Consider the following 23,797-nt stretch of genomic DNA (forward strand, 5'->3'; position numbering starts at 1 on the left):
TTTTCCTGTCAGAATGCCTAATGTAACACCCTTGTATAACATGTTTTTCCTTTATACAAACCCTTTTTCACACATATAGTCTCATGGAGAGTCAATTGGCCTCTTGACACTTTGCCTGTGTAGAGGCAAGAAAGAATGGATAGACTGCTGGCCAGAATACGTGCCCGAGCTTTCACATCTGACGCACACACCAGTCACCACTGGAAGAAGAAATGAGCAGGGTAGCTGAGCACAGAATGTAAAGTGGCTCCCTCGAACACCAGCTGTAGAAGCTCTAAACTGAATTTCCCCACATCATGAAAATTGGCCAACAGTGACTTTGTGCTTGCACATAGATGACAAATCATCCCTTCATGATGCTGGCTTTGGATTTTTTGGATGCTGCCATGTGTAGGCTGCTGCTAGGCAGGTCATGGGGTCTATGTAAATGCTGTTTTTAAATGGAATATGTAAATAGCAGTGGTTCTCAACTGGGGGTGATTTTTGTCTCTAAGCGGACATTTAGCAGTGTCTGGAGACATTTTTGGTTGTCACAGCTGAGGGGGAGGGTTGCTACTAGCATCTGGTGGGCAGAGGCTGGGGAAGCTCGTAAGTACTATAGAATGCACAGAACAGCTCCACAACCAAGAATTATCTAGCCCAAATGTCAATAGCACCAAAATTAGAAACCCTGGTATTATAGGCATCTATACTAGACATTGAACCAGGCAGCAACAGATTTTTATATGCTCAATCAAAACTATGGTGTTGAGAGAAGAGGGCACTTGCTATCTGGCTTCCTCAGATGAATAGCTATTGTTGACTTTGATGACCATCTTGGCCATAAAATATTCTCTGTGTGGAGTGGGCCAAGAGGTCCTCCAGATGGGCTCCCTCCCCTCCTGCTACGTCTTTTCTTGGTTATCAGCATCCTCTTCCATATGTACGTGGTCACTCAAGCTAGATATCTTTGGGTTTCCATTCACTCTCCTCCCCTTCTCCTCACTCCACCTCCCACCAATAATCAATTCTTCCTAATTCCAAGCTCTCTCACTATAAAGATCTGTCCTGACTTCTTAGGTTCCCCACTGCTGATTTAGCACAGGCCTCGCTCACCATGGAGGGAGCCAACTGCTAAGCTCCCAGTAATAGCATCCTGGCTACTCTCTCTCTTGCCAGCCTGCAGCTCCAGCCAAATCCATTCAGGGCTCCACCACGTCAGCCACTTCCTCATCCACCTAGTCCTTTAGTGAAGAAATATTTATTGAGTGCCCAATATCTGCTAATTACTGTGCTAGGAGCAGTGTTCATTCCCTGGATTAAAATCTTTCCAAGCCACCATGTTGCTTACAGGACAAACTCCTTGCTTCTCTGAGAATCTGCCTTTGACCTAACTTTTCAGTTTACTCTCCCACCCTCCACTGATGTATTCACTCCAGCCACGATGAACAAACTGCTTTTCGTTAGTCTGGGTCACACACTCTTAAGCTCTTTTATCTTTGCATGTGAGGAGTGTCCTTTCTATTTGGAGTATCCTTTCAACGCTCATCTGGGGAACTTTCATTCATCCTGTGCAACTTAATCTGGTACCTACGCAGATGCCTGGCACATGGAAGCTACTCAATAAACATGGAATGAACTTAAATTTCACCTTCTTTGTGAAACACCCTTCGTTTCCCTGGCTGTATGTCTCTCATGCTCCACAGTCTGCTATACACACTTCCATTAACCCTGTCACATGCACTGACTGTGAACCCTTTGAGGAATGGTGTTTTATGTCTTATGTTTTGTTTTATATCTCTTGGGACCTCCAGGCTCTGTGCCATGCTGGACATAAAGTGGACCCTTGTGACTAAATGTTCACTGTTTTGTAAGGATGGCTTCTCGTGTTTTGGGAATGCTGTTTCAGACTGAAAATGATATGCATCATTTGTTAGCCCCCAAACTCACAAAATCTGATGCTAGTCTCAAATGTGTCCTGCCCCTTCTCCATAACTGAATACCTTCCAGTGCATAGGATCTGAAATTTGAGTCCATCTTTTATCACTTAGTTACTGTGTAACCTTGGGAAGAGATTTAACCAGTCTCTGAGCCTGTGTTTCTTCTTCTATAAAATAGGAATAATGATAATTGCCCTTCTTACCCCTTAGGGTGATCATGAGAATCAAATGAGATGATGAATTTGAAAGTACTTTGTAACTTCTAAGGCCATAAAACTTTCCAAGTGCCTCCTTATTCAAAATGTAGCAAGACATAATAAAACCCCTCTTTCAATTTTGCATGGTCTTTATTTTTTTCCACAAACTTCTTGAAAGGACCAGATTTGTTTATTGTATCCACCCTCTCTCCCTTCAACCCCAGGCATCCTGTTATGTCCAGCCATACCACTGGCAGCTCACTCACTACAATCATCAATAATTTTCTAATTGCTAATATCTGTGGACACTTTTCTGTCCTTCCTTCATTTGACCTGACTCCAGTCTGCCTCTGCCTGAGATGTTCTCTGCACTGGGGCCAGAGTGAGCTTCCTGAAACATGGATTCTGATCATATCCTAACATGTAAAAACCCACCATGATTCCTCACAGCCTCCAGGATAAAATTCAAACTCCTTAAGAAGGTCTGTCATGTCCTGCATCATCTGGTCCCTGCCTACCACTTCATCAGTATTACCTAATGTCGCTCTCCTTATTACACACACCCTAGCCAGACAAAATGACTTCTGTTTCCAGAAAGTGCTGTGCTCTTTCACATGCTGCCCCAAAGCCAGCCTGGTATAATCTGGTCATCTTTCAAGACTTGGTTCAAAATATCACCTCTTTCGGGAAGCATTCCCTGTTCTCAGCTTCCCATTCCTCTCCATTCCATGCAGAAGTAGGTACCCCCATCTATGTGTTCCCCAAACTCCTTGACAGCATCATAATCAGCATAATCTTCCCACTATTCTCTAATTACCCACTCAATATTTACCTCCTCGCTAGACAATGAGCTCTTTGGGTAAAGGAACATGTTTTATCTCTCAATATGTCTAGCTTTTGGCAGGGTCCTTGGTATAGAGTAAGCAACTGTTAAATGCTTGTTAAATAAATAAACGAGTTCTATAAACATTATTATTTGCACTACATTCTTATTCCTTTACCGTATTTTTTACACTTTTTTTAGGATTGTTTTGGTTACATTCTGGTTTTCACAGATTTAGAAAAAATTCTGGCAAATGTCATAATTTATTCAGAAGTTACTCTATGTTGAGATAGTGAGTTTGGCTTTCTTTGGGAACTTTTATGCTTACAAAAGAAAACATAGCCTTTTGTGCTATGTCTCTGTGGGTTCACAACAGATCCTGAGGTACCCAGGGATCCCTGCTCACCTGTCACTTCTGGCCTTGGTGGTTTCCAGTTGTCGCGTAAGGAGCTTGGCAATGGCAGTGAAGCTGTTGCTCATGCGGAAGATGTCTCTGCTCTGAGGGCCCAGGATGGAGGAGAAGGTGTCCGTGATGCTTTTAATCTCCAGCAGGAGAATATGGTGAAACGAGTGCTCCATGCTGGCCAGCTGACTCACCAGGAACGGCAAGCAGCTCCTGGCTCTCTCCTGCCAAGAACAATGGAGAACATGTACAACTGTTGGTGGGGATGGAAACTGTTGCAGCCACTATGGAAAATAGTACGGCAGTTCCTTTGAAAATAGAACTACCCTATGATCCAGTAATCCCACTTCTGGGAATCTATCCAAAGGAAACGAAGTCATCATCTCAAAGAGATATCTGCACTGCCGTGTTCATAGAAGCATTATGTACGACAGCCAAGACATGGAAGCAACCTAAGTGTTCACTGACAGATGAATGGATAAAGACAATGTGGCATATATGTATGGAATGAAAAGTTATTCAGCCACAAAAAAGAAGGAAATCCTGCCATTTGTGATTACATGGATGAATCTGGAGGGCATTATGCTAAATGAAACAAGCCAGACAGAGAAAGACAAATACTTTATGGTATCTCTTATATGTAGAATCTAAAAAAAAAGTCAAACCCAAGAAACAGAGGCTAGAAAAGTGGTTGCCAAGGACTAGTGGGTGGGTGGGTGGGAACAGGGAAAAGTTGGTAAAGTGTATAAACATTCAGTTATAAGATGAATAGGGTCTGAGGACCTAATGTATAACATAGTGACCATAGTTGACAACACTGTATCATGTAATTGAAATTTGCTAAAACATATGGGATAATGGATGGGTTAATTAACTTGATAGGGGGAATTCTTTCACAATGTATATATATATCAAATCATTTGTTGTACACTTTAAATATCTTATAATTTTACTTGTCAATTATACCTTAATAAAGCTGGCGGTGGGTGGGGAAGAATGATGAAGAACTAAGGTCTATATTTAAAAAAAAAGGTCAGAGTCCCATGACCTGCAGATGACAATTCTATGGGGAGTTTACTTAGAGAGCTAGCTGAAGTTAACAATGTTTCATTCATAATGCCTCTTAATTGGCTTCTTTGAGGTTTTGATTTTTTTCCTGATTTCCAAGACAATTTTAAAAAAATAAATAAAACCTTTTTCCTGTTACTCCTTTCTTAAAAATATGTAGTCTCATGAGCCTATGTTGCCAGATCCAAATCTCTCAACCATCGTTAATGATCTGACCCCCACATTCACCCTTCCCAACTCTGGTTCCTCCTTGGGCCAAGCCTCTATGCCTATGACTCACTAACTCCATGTGGACAGGGGAAGCCTGGTCAACGGTACCCCCCACCCATCTGCCTGTCAGATGGTGCCGTGTACCATAACGGTATACCTCCTCTCCACAGGACGTCCTCCCTCATTTGTTCACTTTAAGCATTTGTCGGCATGCTACAGATTTTATGTGCCTGGTCGAATGAGTAGATTCTATTACTCAGCTTTAATCAAGTTAACTCTCACAGTTGACTTAAATACATTCCTTCAAAAAACTGAAGATGAAGAACAGCATGAATAACTCAGGCGTGAGCGAATAACAAGAAAATGGCTTAGCTGACTTGTCTCCTATACCTATGAGAACTCCTCATCAGTCATATTACGAGGTGACATGATTTAATCCAATATGACTGGAAGTTAGCCAAAAAATTCAAAATTATCAAGAACGTTATTTGAAATGTAGATTTGTGCCCAATATAATGATATACCATTAATAAATAAAAATAATTAAAAATATGCTTATTTTATCTTTAACTGCTCTTTTAAAAATCTTATTTTTTAATGTATTTAAAAACTTTCCTAATGGTAGTATAATAGACCATATGTATAACTATAAACAAATATATATTGGAGGCTGATGCTCAAAATCCTTTTAAGTGATAGGTGTGCAGGTGTAAATTACTCTTCTAGCTAGGAATTCCCCTGTCCCCTTTATTCTAGCATTTGGGGCCTTCATTTCTTTCAAGATGTAACTTCTCTCTCCTCCATGAAGCCATTCCCAATGACATCTTCTGTCTGAATTTTCACTGTATTATCAACTCTTTTAAAAAATCTTTTTAGTACTTGATTGCATTTGATCATTTGTTTACTTGTGCTTTTATTGCATGCCTGTAACATGTCTGTGCTAGACACTAGATGACAAAGGTGAATGAGAAGTGGTCTCTGCCTTTAAGGGACCTACAATCCCCCCTTCCATGTATAATTCCCTAATGGTTACATGTACCAATCAAGTCTCCTAAAGGGACCACTTCTCATACATCAATCATCAGCCCGGCACAGAACTGAGCCTGTAGTGTCTACACTCGGTGTGTATGTCTTGATTCACTGATTTAAGCAAACCTTATATGCCAAGGCATGACTTTACAAATAAAGGTATGTAGTTGCAAAAGAACTCTGTACTTTATTTTTATTTATTTATTTTTTTGTGGTATGCGGGCCTCCCTCTGCTGCGGCCTCTCCCGTTGCGGAGCGCAGGCTCCGGACGCGCAGGCTCAGTGGCCATGGCTCACGGGCCCAGCCGCTCCGCGGCATGTGGGATCCTCCCAGACCGGGACGCGAACCCGGTTCCCCTGCATCGGCAGGCGGACGCGCAACCACTGCGCCACCAGGGAAGCCCCCGAGAACTCTGTACTTTAAAAGAAATATTTATTACAGAACAGATTGCAGTAGTGAACTTCCCTAGTCTTTAATACTTAACTTGTTTTTCAAAGAGTCCACGTACAATTGCACTGGAACACATCTCTTGGGGAAGGGGGTACATCTGCCATCAATCCCTTAATAACTATTTGTTAAGAACCCCTAGGGCACAGTGCTCTGTCTGGATATGTGGGACTAAGGCTAGCACTTCAGTGAGCTGGACAGCTAATTGGAGAGATATTTACTCATTGAAGGATAACAATATTAGAGGAATGAAAAATAAACACCATTGGAACAAGTTCCTTGATAGCCCATTTTATATTTTGGCTCATATAATTGTCAGGCTGCAGAAGGACACCTAAGTACTCTTGAGTCTAATATTTTTTTCAACATAGATGCCTTCATTCATGCAAGGGCTCTGTATGTGAATTCACGGTGTACAATGCATCACAGGGATGTTTTCCCTTCCTCATTTCAAGGCAAAAGCTGGATGTGTGGGTCCCTACCCTGCACAAGACACTGTTTTAGAAGCTAGGAACACAGCACTGAAGAAAAAAGATAATCTCTGCCATGATAATGAGGCAGACAGACAATAAACAAAATACATGTGTAAAATACAGGGTGTGTTGGATGGAGAAATGTACCTCAAAGGAAGATGAGGCAGAATAGGGAGACCCACGGAGGGGGGTTAATGTTAAACAGCATAGTCAGGTCAGATTTCACAGAGAATATTACATGTGAATTCAGCAAGATTTTAGAATCTAAACCCAATAGTCTCAGAAACCACAGAAAACAGTTACAGCAAAAAGTGTCCTGATTGACAAAGGGAGGTTGGAAGAGATAAGAAATGGGACAGGGGAAATGTGGCACTTCACTATGGAGAATGCGATTTCAAATTTCAAGTAACTTCCTCAGCTTCAGCTTCAGGTTCTTCTTTAGCAGTTTTTTTAGTCAGTCCACAAACATTTCATTTGCTTACCTAAGAAGTGTCCCTACAGTTTCATTAAGAGACCTTTTTTTGTGTGTGTGTGGTAAGCGGGCCTCTCACCGTGGTGGCCTCTCCCGTTGCGGAGCACGGGCTCCGGACGCGCAGGCGCAGCGGCCATGGCGCACGGGCCCAGCCGCTCCACAGCATGTGGGATCTTCCTGGACCGGGGCACGAACTCGCGTCCCCCGCATCGGCAGGCGGACTCTCAACCACTGCGCCACCAGGGAAGCCCCAAGAGCCCTTTTTTGAAAGCACATGTCTTCCGAAAAGTGAGCATGGCTGTGTGCGTATTTGCTGAAATCAATACAATTCTGGATGATTTTCTGGCAGCCAAATTGAGCTGAAGGGAAAATTAATCACAGCGTGGGAGCAGTTAGAAAAGTTATAACTGCTCTGGAACTAACACATGAAACCTAGCCAACCTCACATCGTTTGTTCTGAAAACTTGGAGCATGCCCGTGTACCTCACAGGGGTAACAGATGTGATTCTGGATTAGAAAGTGTGATGTTAGGGCAAGAAGGGGTTTAAGAGATTCTGATTTCTTTCTTGGCTCCACAATATTTCATCTCTGGGGACCAGTGACTGCATTTTTCTGCTTTCAGTCATCCCACCGTGGGGACAGGGTCAGCAGCACCTGTGTGCCTTAATGGCAAGCTGACCTCATCCCTTCTGACATAAATTGATTATTTAATATTAAAATAATAATAGCTGACCCACAGAGAACACTTTATCTAAGCGCCAATCCTATTCTATACGATTTTTATGTATTTATTCATGCAATCCTCCCAATAATACTGTGATCACTGCCATTTTATAAGAAGGAAACTGAGGCACAGATGGAGGACTAACTCACTCAGGTCACACTGCCCCCCCTGTCTCTAAAGCTGTGTCTTCTCTGGCTATACTTCCATCCCTCCCACCCCAAATCCCAAACCCACCCTTGCACATATTTTCCCACTCCTTTTTCCTATCTCTTGTTCATCATCAGATACAGGATCCTTTTGGCTTTATTTTGATTTAGTGGTGTAAGTATCATAAATACTCTGTAAATACAAAAGAGACCAGCAGGTCTCAAATTTTTTGGTCTCAGGAACTTTTTACCGTCTTAAAAAGTATAGAAGACACCAAAGAGTTTTTGTTCATCTGAGTTATATCTATTGATATTTACCATTTATTAAATTAAATAAAAGAAATTTCAAAAAATGTCTGGAGACATTTTTGGCTGTCACTGCTGGGGGTGTTAGGGGGGACAAGCTGGTAGTATCTACTGGGTAGAGGCTGGAGATGCTGCTAAACATCCTACAGTGCATAGGACAGCCCCCCGGAAACCAAATATCAAAATATTTGGCTCAAAATATCAACAGGGCCAACCTGAGTTAAGTGAAACTGGCTTTTTGTTTGTTTGGTTTCTTCCCTGCAAACATGTGGTGGTGAAGAAGTCGATGAGTACGTTTTGGTGCCACTGTCTTGATCTGTGCTAAGGCACTGGCAGTTTTACCCATCATCGCTTTTGTCCTTTCAGTGCAAATGTCAACACAGTGAAAAAGGTCAATGATGTGTGAGTATTAGTGTGAAAATAGCTTGGACCTCGCAGATCCCCTGAAGGGGTCCCAGGGGTCCATGGACCGCACTGAGAATTGATGAACTAGAATCAAGGGTCAGCAAACTGTTTCTGTAAACAATCAGAGAGCAAATATTTTTGGCTTTATGGGCCATGTGGTATCTGTTATGGGAAAACAGCTACAGACAATAAGTAAATGAATAGGTGTGGCTGGATTTGGGTCACAGGCAGTGATTTGCCTTGGTCATGCCATTCATTTGTTGTGTGTTATTCATTTTGTTTGTAAAATACTGCTACTACTATCTCATAAAATGCCTGTTATTCTTTGTTAGGATAACAGAATGTAAATCAGAAAGCAGCCAAAAATGAAAATGGGGATGCCTGGTTATGGTGATGATTGTTTCCCTCTATTAAGCATCCACTGTGTCCCAGGTACTTGGCATCTGCTTCCTCACTTAATCCTCATGACAACCTTGCAAAATGGTAACAGGATGAAGATACTGATAAGAGGGCCAATCACTGGACCAAGATTACACTGGTAATACGAGTCTTGGTAGCAGAGACAAGAGTGAATCAAGGGCTTCCCTGATGGCGCAGTGGTTGAGAGTCCGCCTGCCGATGCGAGGGACACGGGTTCGTGCCCCGGTCCGGGAAGATCCCACCCTGCCAATGCAGGGGACACGGGTTCGTGCCCCGGTCCGGGAAGACGACATGCCGCAGAGCGGCTGGGCCCGTGAGCCATGGCCGCTGAGCCTGTGCATCAAGAGCCTGTGCTCCACAACGGGAGAGGCCACAACAGTGAGAGGCCCCCGTAACACACACACACACACACACACACACACACACACACACACACACAAAAAAAAAGAGTGAATCAAGATCTGCCTGATTTCAGAGTTTGAATATTTCCACTTCGGGTAGGCTGAAAAAGATGGCTTAGTGCAGCCCTGTCTGCTGCTACCTTCCTGTCTTCCACCCACAGCAGGTATCAGCAACTGATTTCAGCGTTCTCTGTTGAACTTTCCCAAGACCCTTTCTCAACACTATGCTCCTTGTGAGAGGGTCTCAACCCTGGCTGTATGTTAGAATCACCTGCGAAGCTTTTAGAACAATTCTAATGCCCAGTAATTCCTCTCTCCCCCCACCCCGTTTCTGTTTAATTTCATTGTGGTGGGTGGGGTCCAGGCAGAGGAATTTTTAAAACCTCCCAAGTAATTCTAATATAAAGCCAGGGCTGAGAATCACTAGTCTATATAGAGTTCCAAATCTCTGAAAGTTCGAGAATTTGCTGATTTTACGAAATGTGGATTTGGTCCTAAAATCCACACTTTTCTCTCTGTCCTTTATCAATTTACAAAAGAGTTAAAGAAAATAATTTATTTTGCTGCCTGAATGAAAATATTTTATTTCCTGGGTATCTGTTATTCCTGCTTTTTTACTGGGCCATTTCATTGTTATTTTTTCATAATTCAACTCTTAGATGTCTCCACACACCAAAAAGACACTTGCAAGGGGCATTAGGAATGTAAATCAAATGAGCTTATTGTTAATGCTTTCTCAGTGAAGCTTTGCCAGGGAGACCCCAGCCTTTACTTAGGAGCCCTCAGAAGACTGAGTGAGGCCAGCAGTTGCTTGGTGGTGTATTTATTCCATGAGCCTCTTTCCTAATGATGGTGGGATTACTAGCTTCAGAGCAAGAGTTGAAGGATTAGTATGGGCCCCCTCCTCCACCTCAATTCCCTGGCTTCAAGAAACTCTAGAGTAGGGGAGCCAACTCTTTCTGATTGGTCCTGGGATTTTCCTGGTTTTGGCATTGAAGGTCCCAAATCCTGGGAAACCCTTCAATTGAGGGCAAATTGGGACAGTTGGGCACCCTACTCTGGAGTCTGTGAGAAGGTGGGAAATTATTTCAGCTCAGAGGATTCTGCTAGACAGCCTCACACTGCTGGTGAATGTGATGATATATCACTATCTGTCTCTCTATGTATATGTGTGTGTGTGTGTGTGTGTGTGTGTGTTGTATGTGTGTGTGTACACAGAATCGATTATTATTATTATTCATAGTAGCTATGTTCTATAAAGTCACTTCAAACACTGAATTAGCAAATACTGAAGCATTGCTTCTAGAGCAAATATAGGGGTAGGTTCTTGAAAGCCTCCAGTCACACATTTTCATCAACTGATCAATACATAACCTTGTTTTATGTGTGTTTCTATCTAAAGACGTCTTCAGATGAATGGATAAAGAAGATGTGGTACATATATACAATGGAATATTACTCATCCATAAAAAGGAACAAAATTGGGTCATTTATAGAGACACGGATGGGCCTAGAGACTGTCATACAGAGTGAAGTAAGTCAGAAAGAGAAAAACAAACATTGTATATTAATGCATATGTGTGGAATCTAGAAAAATGGTACAGATAAACTGGTTTGCAAGGCAGAAATAGAGACACAGATGTAGAGAACAAATGTATGGACACCAAGCGGGGAAAGCCGGGGGGGATGGTGGTGAGATGAATTGGGAGATTGGGATTGACATGTATACACTAATATGCATAAAATAGATAACTAATAAGGACCTGCTATATAAAAAAAATAAAGTAAAATTCAAAAGAAAAAAAATAAAGATGTCTTAATTGATACAGATCATTAATTCATTAAAATTGAACTCACAGCTAACAGCGCTATAACTCATGCCTGAATGCAGCCTACATAACACACGAATTTTCTCCATAAGGTGCATCACAGCCTTCTCACACTTGGGAACACTAGAGAGCACTTGAGCACTAAACTTGTGGACAGTTTAAGCAATGAAATCACCAACAAAGAGCACAAAGATTAGACTGTGGCACTAAATAGACCACGAGAAGAACAGACACTTGTTTACAGACAGAGGGGAACTGAAACAAGAAGGCAGAGCACTGCCTTTGCCTTGTTCAACCCCAGCTGGGAACCTGTGCAGTGGGCACTATTCTGTGCATGTCTGTGAGTGACCTCACAAGCACCTCGAGTATTGATTTGGGGTTACAAACACAATTTAGAGACTAGGGTGAATTTTGTGAATATAAAATCAGTGAGGTCGATAGAAAGATAGATAGATAGATATCAATACAGATAGACACGTAGGTAGGTGGATCGATTAATCAATCTTGGATCTTTGTGGACCTTCTATAAAAGAAAATTATCTTCTTTTACCTTCTGGTCAGAATTGAAAGATATTCCAAACTGCTGGGCCTGACTTTCCATTCAGCCATCAGGAATGTGAGCTCAGCTTAACCAGGTCATATCGAGTCTGGTTTGAGTTTTAAGTCTCCAGCTCATCTTGCCAGTTTCTTTTCTTCTACTTTTCACCACAGGCAGATTCTCTCCTTGCCTTTAAACTAATTGAAACGTTCTTTCCTTTAGTAAGTTACTATATATCCGAATCCACATGTGCTCTATTTTTCACCCACATATTAATTCTTTTCCCCACCACAGATGGATTTGTATATATGACCCAACTTGGGTGTGCAGATTGAAGCCTGGTGACAGCCATTTGCTTTTTGCTTGCAACTCGTTTTTTGTTTTTTTATTTTTAACAAAACAACCTCAAAATTTACTTAACAATTGGTAAAACTTCAGGGAAAAATAGATCAATGAATATTTGTACTTGGAGATTTTAATATACTTCTCTCAAAATTGATAGTTAAAGCAAGTAACACACAAGTAGATATATCAAAGACCTAACCATATAATACATCTGAGCTATTAGAAATATTTTTTCAATCCTGAACTAAATAGGATGCACATTCTTGTACACCTGAATTGAACACGATATTGTGAATCAACTTCAAAAAAATACTATGCACATTCTCTTTGAGTATGACTGGACCAGCAACTCAGTTATTTACAGCAGAATATGAAAAACATGGTAACATGACATATTCTAAAATCCTTTTTTTCCTTTTTTGATTCTTCACCAAAAAAAAAAAGGAAAAAAGATGTTGGAATAATGCCATTCTTTTTAAAAAAGGGATCCATTTGGTTTGGAACACTGAATGAAGCTCTCCCTGAATGAGAATTGTTATTATGAGAAAGCCAAAGGAGAAACTTATCTGTAAATCCTTTTTTAATAGATTCTGATATGCTCGGTAATACATTTATGAAGTGGTGTTCATGTTGGAGATGCTGAGATATGCCTTCTTCTCGGAGCTATCTGTGGCTAGGGGTTGTTGCCATTTGAAAAGACCACCCCTAAAATCGTTTTCTCTGCTTCCATCTCCTTTAGCAACCCAGTTTCCATCAGAAACAGATGTCTTCCATTAGGGAAGACTGTTGGCTACTGGAAGCCCTTCCTCCCCTCTCTTCCTTGTACCCTCCCACACGTCTTTAAACCGATTCAAACGTCACCTCTTCTGTGAAGTCCTCCTGAACTCTTCCAGCCAAAGCTGCTTGCACCTATCTCTGTGTTCCTCAGACCTCTGGCTGTATCTTCATGAGAGCCCTGACATCCGTACCTGCAATTTGTGTCATTGTCACCTTTCCCGGTGTGCCCCTCAAAGGCTGGACATGTCACGTTCATCTTTGTACCTTCAGTGCTTAATGTGTTGCCTGACATAAAGTTTATTATTGAAAATCACCACCAACACCCCAACGCTCCTGACACGGCTCTGGAACCATGAGGTGGGGAAAACTCATGCTTTTCAGCAAAACAGGATTTGTTAAATCTTCCTACCTCCTTCTGGGGAATGGCTGTACTGATAGAATTTTTGGTATGGCTGGACTTATGTTAAGAAAAACTTGAGGGCTTCCCTGGTGGCGCAGTGGTTGAGAGTCCGCCTGCCGATGCAGGGCACACGGGTTTGTGCCCAGGTCCGGGAAGATCCCACATGCTGCGGAGCGGCTGGGCCCATGAGCCATGGCCAATGAGCCTGCGCGTCCGGAGCCTGTGCTCCGCAACGGGAGAGGCCACAGCAGTGAGAGGCCCGCATACCAAAAAAAAAAAAAAAAAAAGAAAAACTTGAGATGATTTTGGGCCTGGTGTTTTTATTAGCTGTATAACTTTGAGCATCTTATTTAACCACTTTGAGCCTCAGTTTCTTCATCTATAAATTGGAGCTAGCAATTCAGTGGCAGATATTTTTGCTTGCCTATCAATAGTCATATCTCATCCTATCACCTTCTTTCTTATTGGTAAAATCTCCACCCTGCCATAATGTGAAAATGACAGCTATTCAATTCCTCAGCCTCCTTTGTAACTAGGGGACGGGTATATGAGTTTATCCTGGGCATTTGGACTTGAGGTGAAGTTTTTTGGGGTGAGAGATAGATGGAAAAGGTTTTTCTCCCAAATAAGAAGAGAGACACGGAAGGACACATGCCTTTTCTTTAATCAGACGTTGCTGTGTCTACATCATGTGCTGCCTGGATCTGTGGCAGCCATCTTACAAGCATGAGGGGACATACTTATGGGGCCAAGTCAATATACTGGGGAGGTGGAGAGAAAAAGCCTTGTCACCAAGGGTTTTTGATGACATTTTGGAATTTTTAAAGGGACTTGGACCCATCAAGTCTTGCAGACTTCTTAAATGAGATAATAAATATTCTTATTATTGAAGCTGGCTTTAGTTTGATATGCTATTAACAAACTCAGCTGACACAAATTCTTCAAGACTTTGTTATGAGGAATAATGAAATAATACATATAAAGGACCAGGCATAGAGCAAATGGTTTTAAAAAATAGTAGCAATCAATTGTTATTACAAGTATTATTCTTAATAAGATGTGATTATACTCGAAATATCAATGAGTTAAAAAATAAGCCATTTAGTAGAGGCCTATTGTTTTATTATATTATTTTTGTCAATGCCAGCCATACTATTTGGCACATAGTAAATGTTTAATGGTTTTCTTTGACATTATAGAATATGTATGTGCTGCACATGAAAGAATATGTATAAACATATTTAAGTAATGAAACAGAACATTGGCAATACCATTGAAAGCACTGGTGTGCCCCTCCCTTGTGCTTCTCTCTTTCTCTCTCTGAATACCTCCCCTGCAGAGAAATCAATTATCAGGTTTTAAAAGTCATTTTTAAACAGTGGGAGTCCCTTTGAAACATGTAAAGTTTTACATACTGGTGATGTATGACTCCTGGTCCTATTCTACTGGAAGACTTTTGGTCCCTCCTATTCTGTTGTCCGTTCAGAGTTTGAGATATTAACCTTTAAAATAAAATTTTAAAGATTCTATTGACTGATGAGTTTATAGTCACTCTTTTTAGAAATTCCAAATGACTGAGTCCGGTTCACTAGAGACCTGCTTTTCTGTTGGATTTAGCTGGTCTGTCTGAGCAACGTGCAAAGTTCCTCCATCCCAGCCCCTGCTCAGGCCTCTCTGAACCGCACCCACCCTGAAGATTTATAGCTCTTTCTGAGACACCTTCTAGCAGCAGCCTAAGTTGTCCCACTGCCTAAAATTTCCCCTTGAAACAATGGGTGTTTGGCTTTCTAGAGGCTTCCTTTACTGCTTGGAAAGTAGAATTGGTGAGTAAGACACTAGCAGGGCAAACAAAAAGAGTATTGGCTGTTTGAGTTGTTGATAAGTGTGAGAGATTTTCTTTGGATACATATTCCCAGAGGAAGTTCCACCCTCAGAGAACAGAAAGGTGGCAGTCCCATGGAAAGCCCTCCCAGCTGAGCAGAAACGGGTGGTGGTGTGGTGGTCACAGAGTGTGCTCAGAAGCTCCTTCCTGTGTTTGAATCCTGGCACTGCCACCAGGCAGTCATGGACCTTGGGCAAGTCACTTAACTCTCCTTGGCTCAGTTTATAAAACAGATTAATAGGTCTGCCTCATACAGTGGTTGTGAAGATTCAGTGAGTTAAAAACAAAGCATTCAGAACAATGCCTGGCACAGGGAAATGCTAAGTAAATGTTAGCTATTATTGTTTCAGTGTCGAAAATCCTAAATGTAAACGCAGACATATCTAAATTATCACCAAAACTAAAATAAGCTGTCTCAGAAGCCATATATCCCCTGAATTTTTCTGAGTTAACTTATATTGTGAATTGATAAAGGTTTGGAAGTTCTAGAAATGTCCAAAACCCCAATACCCGCTCAGTAAGCAAATATGGGCCACTGTTTCAGTAACCTGCGAAAAGGTTTACCTAGAAGTGAAATTTGCTCAACATTTTACCAAGAAAGCCATTTCTCTTTTTAAAAATGTCACATGATTAAGTCAAAAGACTATATAACTTAAGGTTTTCTTAGTGACTTGAATCCTCATGATCTATCAATAGCTTGATCTTTTTCTCTTTGCAATTATTTCCCAGTCTTTCTCAATTTTTTCCTGTATCTGAAGCAAAAATATTCTACAGTTATAACATTTTCAATCCCACAAAAAGTCACCGTTATTGAAGTAGACAAGGCAGTAATGGTCCAGTAAAATAAAGTCATCCAGTAATCTATAAATTCCAAGATAATTGCACAGTTAATAAATTTTACTCTTTAAAAATTATGCTACCCCCAGACAAGGATATGCTCTTCTAGCCTGAAAATACTAGCACAAAAATATACGCGAAATGCTCGCACAGTAAGTAGGCATCAAATGCTGTTAGTTTATCATGTTCAAAAGCTAAGATTCGATATATTTTTTTAAATAGAACATTGAGAGAGCAAGCTGCCTGAAATCTTTTTGCCTCTCCCGTTGCGGAGCACAGGCTCCGGACGCGCAAGCTCAGCGGCCATGGCTCACGGACCCAGCCGCTCCGCGGCATGTGGGATCTTCCCGGACCGGGGCACGAACCCGTGTCCCCTGAATCGGCAGGCGGACTCGCAACCATTGCGCCACCAGGGAAGTCCTGAAATCCTTTTTTTGTGGAACGAAGTAGAGAATATATAAACAAAAACATTGTTAATGTCTCCTTAGGCAGATAATCCTCCAATTTTGAGCTGATTTTTAAAGTAGCATTCCAAAAAGTCATGTTCCTCAATTCTTTCTTCTATCCTCTGATCATGCCTCAATTTTCTTTACATCAGCTTGGAGTTAATTGAACATATTTTTCTTCCCATTGATAAACAAAGCTCTATTATAATTTAAACAGATTTACATATTCTAAATGATCATTTAATCCAATGTAAAGGGAATAAGTTCCCATCCTTTCCTTATCATTTTTGATTTAGTTTGCATGATTTCAGGAACACACAGTTTCTGTGGGCACATGGGAGAGTGATAAATCATGCCTAGTAAAACAATGCTGCTTAGGCAAAACAATTAAAAAAATAAGTCCCAGTAATAAAATTTAAGAAGCAGCTGATGAAAACAGATGTATCCTTTGTTTTGAATGAACCTCAAATTTTGTAACATGGCAAAAATTAAGGACCTACTGGACTCAGTTCAACTCTGTGCATTTGGCACAGAATGCTAAAGTCAACCCCACCCTTCTAAAAAAAACAGAACAAAAAAATACAAGGTATAATTTTTGTACTTATAAAGCAATTATGGCTTTTATTTAAATGTGGAACTTACTATGTCTTCCTCAAAGAGAGGTTTCAATGAAGTTGACTTAGGATTTAAAGTAGAAATCAGAGAATGTGAAAGGTAGCTTACTTTTATGTCTTGCTATGTGAGACAATAATGTAAGCAAATAAATTATGTTTTTAGTATGACTGATTTTTTTAAAGGCCAGAAAACTGAACATGGTCTGCTGTCAATAAGTGTTTCCAATTTGACTATTTTTCCCTAAATAGCATTTGGTGTGGCCACATTTATGTCTGAAAACCCAAATCTCTCTTCATCTGTGCTGAGAGTTTATTTCCCAGCATCTTTTCTTTGCATTGACCCCCAAATACTTACAGACCTTAAAGCTTGTAGAAATCTATCTAATTTGAGCTTTGAACGTAGTGTTATTTTGTGGGTTGATAAAGGATTTAGAGGTTCTACAGTTCGGATTTACTCTTTAAAAACTGGGGGCTTGGGAACTTAGCCTTTTAAAGGTAAATCTTTTGTGTGGGTTCAAGCGACTCAGAATGAATTATACGGAGCCAGAATTTCTTCTCCCACCACACCATGGTCCCCTCATGTAAATGACCTCTCATTGATTATCCCCAACAATGGTTCCACTATTTCTTTTGCTTCAATTAAGGAAACTTTTTGAAAGACCATTGGGGATTTTAGCATTGAAACATTTCTAGAGAACTCAAAGAAGCAGCCCATCTTTAACTACACAATATCTGTTTTGCAAATGTGGTATAATCACAGAATGATAGAAAAAAGTAACCACAGGTCTTCTGGCCCAATCATGGAAACCATTTTGAAGAAAGTTGCTTATTATGGGTCCAAAAAGAAAGAAAAGAAATAGGAAGAAAGAAAAATGAAAGGAAGAAAGAAAGAGAAATTGTGTTTGAACCTTTTGCCAGGAAAAAAAGAAAAAGTGCTTTGTGGTCATTAGAAAAGGAACAATATGGTAAGATTTAACTCAGTTGAACTATACATCAGCTACAACTGAACTTTCCATACTTTACTCATTACATTACATAATTTACTCATTATACAATTAAATACAAGATGCCTATCTTTCTTTGCACCTACTTACTTTCAAAAAAACATCACCAGGATGTTTTATTCATGGTAGCTGAGACGTAACTCCCAAAATACAAGTTAGACAGAAATACTTGGATAAATATTATTTCATTACTTATAGGGGAGAATGAAATGGAAAAATGCAGTCTGCAAATGTGACCCTGCCTGAGATTGTTGATTTCCTTAGCTAGGATAGTTTAAGTTTTTTTGCTACTTGCCCCCTATCCCGCCAATGCTCCCCTGTCTCGTTCCTGGATTTTGCCTTGGGTTAATTATTTCTGGTCTCATAGCAACTATGTTTTCATTGTGAACTGCCTGAACTGCTTGCTGGAAGTCAGCAGGGCATAAATAAATAAGTAAATCAAAATATGCAAACAAACTGCAGTTAATAGGATGGGGGTTTGAAGGTATGTCTGTCTGGCCAGGATGTGCCCAGAAGAGAAGGTCTGAAATGTAGTAGCTTGGAGGAAAAAATTACTTTTCAAATTGCTTTCCACTCACTTGTGAGCTCACCTTTATGTAAACAGTGGAAATAAAGCAGAACAGCATTTTAGGATTTTTAGATAAGGTTGTGTTGAGGTCTTGAATGGTCTCATGTTTTGTCTTAGTCTATTTGGGCTTCTGTAACAAAATATCACACACTGGGTGGCTTGTAACCAACAAACATTTATTTCTCACAGTTTTGGAGACTGCAAAGTCCAAGATCATGGTGTTGGCAGATTTGGTTTTTGGTTCCATGGAAGAAGGGGGCAAAGGAGCTCTCTGGAAACTCTTTAATAAGGGCACTAATCCTGTACATGAGGGCTCCACCCTCAGGACCTAATCACCTCCCAAAGGCTCCACCTCCTAATACCATCACTTTAAGGTTAGGTTTCAACATAGGAATTGTGGGGATGGCCGTGCACATTTAGATCATAGCATGATTTAATTTTGCCATTCCTCAGCAGAATAATAGAAGAGTCACCTCATTGTATCCACTGTTTCCATTTTATCTACTGTATGGGATACTAAAATCTATGCATTTAGCCTTTAAGGTAATTCTCACTTTCTAAAGTGGAGGAAGGTAGACTATTTCCTTCAGGAAATCTTTGTAACTTCCCGTTTCCTCCCACTACCCTCCTTCCCTGACAATTAGTTTGTACTTACCAGTCATGAAGGATAAAGAGTTGGTCACCAAATAATGCTTTAGGAATGTGGAGTTATCATAGAGAACGTGGGCTCTGGGAAGTGTTTTGAAGGAGGAAAGGGACATTTGATTGAGATAGGGACCACCGTCACAGAGAATGCTACGTACAGCTGAAGGAAGTTTGTCTTCAAAGAAGAAGGCAGTAGAAGGAAGAGACAGAGAAAATGTAGACATCAATAGGAGCTTAGTATAATCCAGGGATTTCTAAAATCAACCATACTAAGTAAATAAAGATTTCAGTAATGGGAGATAGTTAGGAAAGTGTTTGTCTTCCACTTCTCTGGGTGAACTGCCAGATATTTGAAACTCTATGGGATCTACATAGTGCTGAAGTTGGGAAATCTACAGTTCTGAAAACATTTTCCAGACATCTTAAATTTACTAATCTTAAATAGCAACTATTTCTTTATCTACTCTAGATTTATTTATTACTTAACAAGGAATAAACTGATGTCAAGATACCCTTCTCAGTGTAATTTCTTTTGTGTTATATACATGTAGATAACAAGACTCATGCTGGTTAATGCTAAGAACTATAACATGAACATTTCAGCGTGACTGATCAGCCAACTGTTAGATACATCTTTTCTTAGGGGGCTGTGAACCAGCACCAAGTTCCGCATTCCTATTCACTACAAAATAAAATCAGGCTTACAGTTTTTGATAAATAAGGCAGAGAGCTGAAATGTAAATATCAGCTCAAATAGTATAGTTATGGCTATGTAACAAAATTCATCTACTTTCAAGTGCTCTCCTCATATTTTTTGAGAGTACAATTATTAAAAAAAAACCTTTACATCATGGTGATACCATCTCTATGTCAAATCCTGCTGGGGGTTTTGGGGATGCTTCCAGATCCTGGTCGAAAGATGATGAATTGAGTAACAAGGAAAAAAAAAAAAAGTTAAGCAATAGGAAAATCTTGTATATATCCCCTGTTATTTAAAACTGTTAATTAGGAACACTCTTCCCCCATCCTCCCCCCATTGCCACCTCGTTTTCCATAGGAGTGGGGATGGGGTAAGGAATTCTAGGAATGTTATACAGAGAGTGTCAAAGCCCAGTGAAGGATCATTTCTAAGTGAAGAAAAACCAAAGCCCCTTCCAACAACACAAGAGCTGAATTTTATTTAACTTTTGCACTCTCTACAGTGCCTTGCACATATCAGATGTGTGATAAATGCTCAGAAACTGTATAATAAATAATGCTTGATGTTCCCTGGGTTTCTGTTTACCCTAACTTTGCCAAAGATGATCATTTTTAAAGGTTATTGATTTATTTACATTGAAACTAGTGGGTCTTACAAAGAAACCTGCGGGGGTATGGCTGTGTGTGTCTATAAACATACATGAATCATGCATGCATATACATATGTGGGCATGCCCAGACCTCCGGGGGGATCCTATAGCAGATAAGCCCTGTGGGGCCTGGATCCTTGAGACCAGTGCCTCTTACACTTTCATGTGCACACACATCACCTGGGGATTTTGTTAACTTGTAGATTCTGATTCAGGTTCCCAATGGTGCCCAAAGCTGGGGACCACACTTTGACCACCACACAGAAAGGAGACGAACAGAACCTGAAAACCAGTAGCCACCACCCATGACTGGAACCCAATGTCTGTAATGTTCCTGGTCTTCCTCACGACCTGCCATGTCATCAGCTGCCATCTACTAGTACAAGACCTGTACTAGTGTCCAGTCAAGGTCCAGTCTCTATGTAACAGCTGGTCAGCAAGTATTTGTGGCCCACAGGCTAGGAGCCTCTAATACAGTTGCAGTGCAGGAATGAGCAGTGCAGGGAAACAACGAAATGTAAGGTATAGTGTGCCCTCTTTCAGAGGGCTTAGAGTGGGCTGGGAGTGTGTGGATTCATACACCAAGCGAATAGAAGGCAAATGCAACCAGAAGAAAGTCAGGTGCAGACTCCACATTACAGAGGTACACTCTCACATGCTCAGAGCAGGGAAGATGGTGATGGCCTGGGAAGGTATGGAAATGACTTTTTCTTGGATTGGGCTCCCCAGAAACAGACCCTGAGATGATTTACATGCAAATCATCTATTTGGAAACTGCAGCAGATGAGTACAGAAGTAGAAGAGTGAGGCAGAGAAGGGAAATAGCTCAGAAGGGATGCCAGGAGACTCTGGGGAAAGGGTTACCTCATTTGAGGGGTGACAGAGTTGGGGTATAAATACCCCCATCATTGGTTGAAGGCTGTTCAGTGGGGCTGGGGGTGATATTCGTCACATATCTATCCTGCCATGCATGTCAGCAGGGTGGCTTGTAAAGTTGGGGAAAACCACAGACTCAGAAATGCAGATGCTGGCAGTTGAAGGGAAGCAGGAGAGAGATGGGCCCCTGGGGCAAATGGTTTGAGTTCGTTCCCTGTGGACAGATACTCTGAGAAGGGAATAACAGGACAATTGAGAGAGGAGGCTGGGCCCTGCCCAGATAGAATATAAGAAACCACATATTCCTCATTCTCGAAGTCAGGAGACCTCCCCAACTACACATGCACAGAAAGGCTCCTTGGAGGTCAAAAGCTAGTGGGAAGCAGCCGCATGGCACAGGGAGATCAGCTCGGTGGTTTGTGACCACCTAGAGGGGTGGGATAGGGAGGGTGGGAGGGAGGGAGACGCAAGAGGGAAGAGATATGGGAACATATGTTTATGTATAACTGATTCACTTTGTTATAAAGCAGAAACTAACACACCATTGTAAAGTAATTATACTCCAATAAAGATGTTAAACAAAAATAATACAATAAAATACAAAAAAGTAATGATCTTGCAAATTTGCGAAACAAAAAGAATTTTTAAAAATAAAAAATATTATAATTGAAATTAAAAAAAAAAAAAGGGGGAGTGATACCAAGTGGCCAAACCTACACATAGGCCTCTTCAGTGGACTCCAGCTTGGCTAAGAGATGTGCGTGCACACATGGGAAAATCCTGAGCTATACCAAATACAGACTCTGAACCAGGTACGGACTCTGAACCAGGCAGATCAAAATGACTGGCCAAAGGAAACCTGGAAGAAATGCCCCATAAAAGTGATTCAAACTGCCACGAGGGCGTGACTCTCTGAGCCTGCCCGTGTGTCTATCCACATGTACTGTACTTGTTTTTCTCCTAATAAATACTTTCCTTGTTTCACTACTTTCCGTCTTTGTGGGAATTCTTTTTCTGCAAAGCCATAGGGCCAGGGCCTTGTCACTGACCACTGGTCTAGTGGCTTGGATTCGGTGCTCTCATGGCTGCAACCCGACCTCAATCACTGGCCAGGAACCAAAACCCTGGTTCAAGCCGCTGCAGGCCGAGGCCACCAGACACCAGAAGGAGCTGGCTTATGCTGAAGTGACTGAAGTCTAAGGGCTATGGGCAGAGCAAGGTCTGTGCTATAGCCTTAAAAGTGCAGCAGGGTTTGAGCCGGAAATAGCAACTGCTTTATCCTCTCAACCTACCTGCTGCCAATGCCAAGTTGTCCTTTCTGATGAATCCAGGATTCGTTTACATCTTAAGCTCAACCCTAGAAGGGCAGTCGCTAAGTGGAAACTTTATGCTTTTGGTGGGGCAGGCACAGGCCTGCTTCCTCACAGACACTGGTATAAGAAAGGCAGAAGTCCCCTCTGAAAAGAGGCGGTGAGATCTGTGGGGACCAGGCTAACTATCCTTGGGGTTCAATCCTGAGGGAAGACTGGTCAAGCAGAGGCCCCTTCTAGGCCTTGCCAAGCTCTCCCCTCACAGAGGCACTGACAGGCCCTTGTGGATTTGGTCGGTTGGCCTAAATTACAGTTGATAATTACAAGACATTGTTGAAAATTGCTGCAACATGTAACTTTTGTAACCATTACTATCCTACATTTGCAACGATTTGTGGGGACTGTTTGTCCTTTTACCAGGCTCTTTAGTTTCCAGGGAACTCTGAGGTACACAGTATTCATTTGCTTGTCTACACAATAAAGGGAAACAAAATACTGTTCCCAGGTGACCTGGACACCAGTGATAAATAAGTTTGGAGAGAGAAGGTAGAAAACAGGAACTGCCTGCTAATCAATGAGGAGTTTCCATCATCTGGAACCAGTCTACCATCCAGCCTCATCCATCTCCCCTCCCTCCATTATCCAGGCACTTGAAACTCTTCATGGTTTCCAGAAGGCCTTCCCCCAGCTGCTTGCCATTGCACCTGCTGTGTCCTCCCATGAATACTTTCCTCCTCCTCCCCTGACATAATCCTATCATAAAACAAGCCTCACTTAGAACACACTTCCAAACTCAGCCACACAAGGTGAGTTGTTTCCTTCTTGATCCAGTTCAGAAATCAGTAGTAACAGGTACCAAGTTAAACTCTAATCATCTGTTTGTACATCTCTCTTGCCCCCCATTCACTGTGAGCCCCTCTAGGGAAGGGACCAT

General features: G+C 41.4%; 1 protein-coding gene across 2 annotated transcripts in view; it reads right to left on the minus strand.

Annotated features, from left to right (window-relative positions):
* The window catches only part of VEPH1 (ventricular zone expressed PH domain containing 1), a 214,294-nt gene that overhangs the window by 111,666 nt on the left and 78,831 nt on the right, over positions 1-23,797 (minus strand). For both annotated transcript variants that reach the window (XM_007106883.3, XM_007106884.3), the window contains exon 6: positions 3,346-3,566. In XM_007106883.3, coding sequence (XP_007106945.2) covers positions 3,346-3,566 — 221 coding nt within the window. The remainder of the gene's footprint in view (positions 1-3,345; positions 3,567-23,797) is intronic.

The sequence above is a fragment of the Physeter macrocephalus genome, chromosome 1, assembly GCF_002837175.3.
Source record: "Physeter macrocephalus isolate SW-GA chromosome 1, ASM283717v5, whole genome shotgun sequence".
In the NCBI taxonomy this organism is placed as follows: domain Eukaryota; kingdom Metazoa; phylum Chordata; class Mammalia; order Artiodactyla; family Physeteridae; genus Physeter; species Physeter macrocephalus.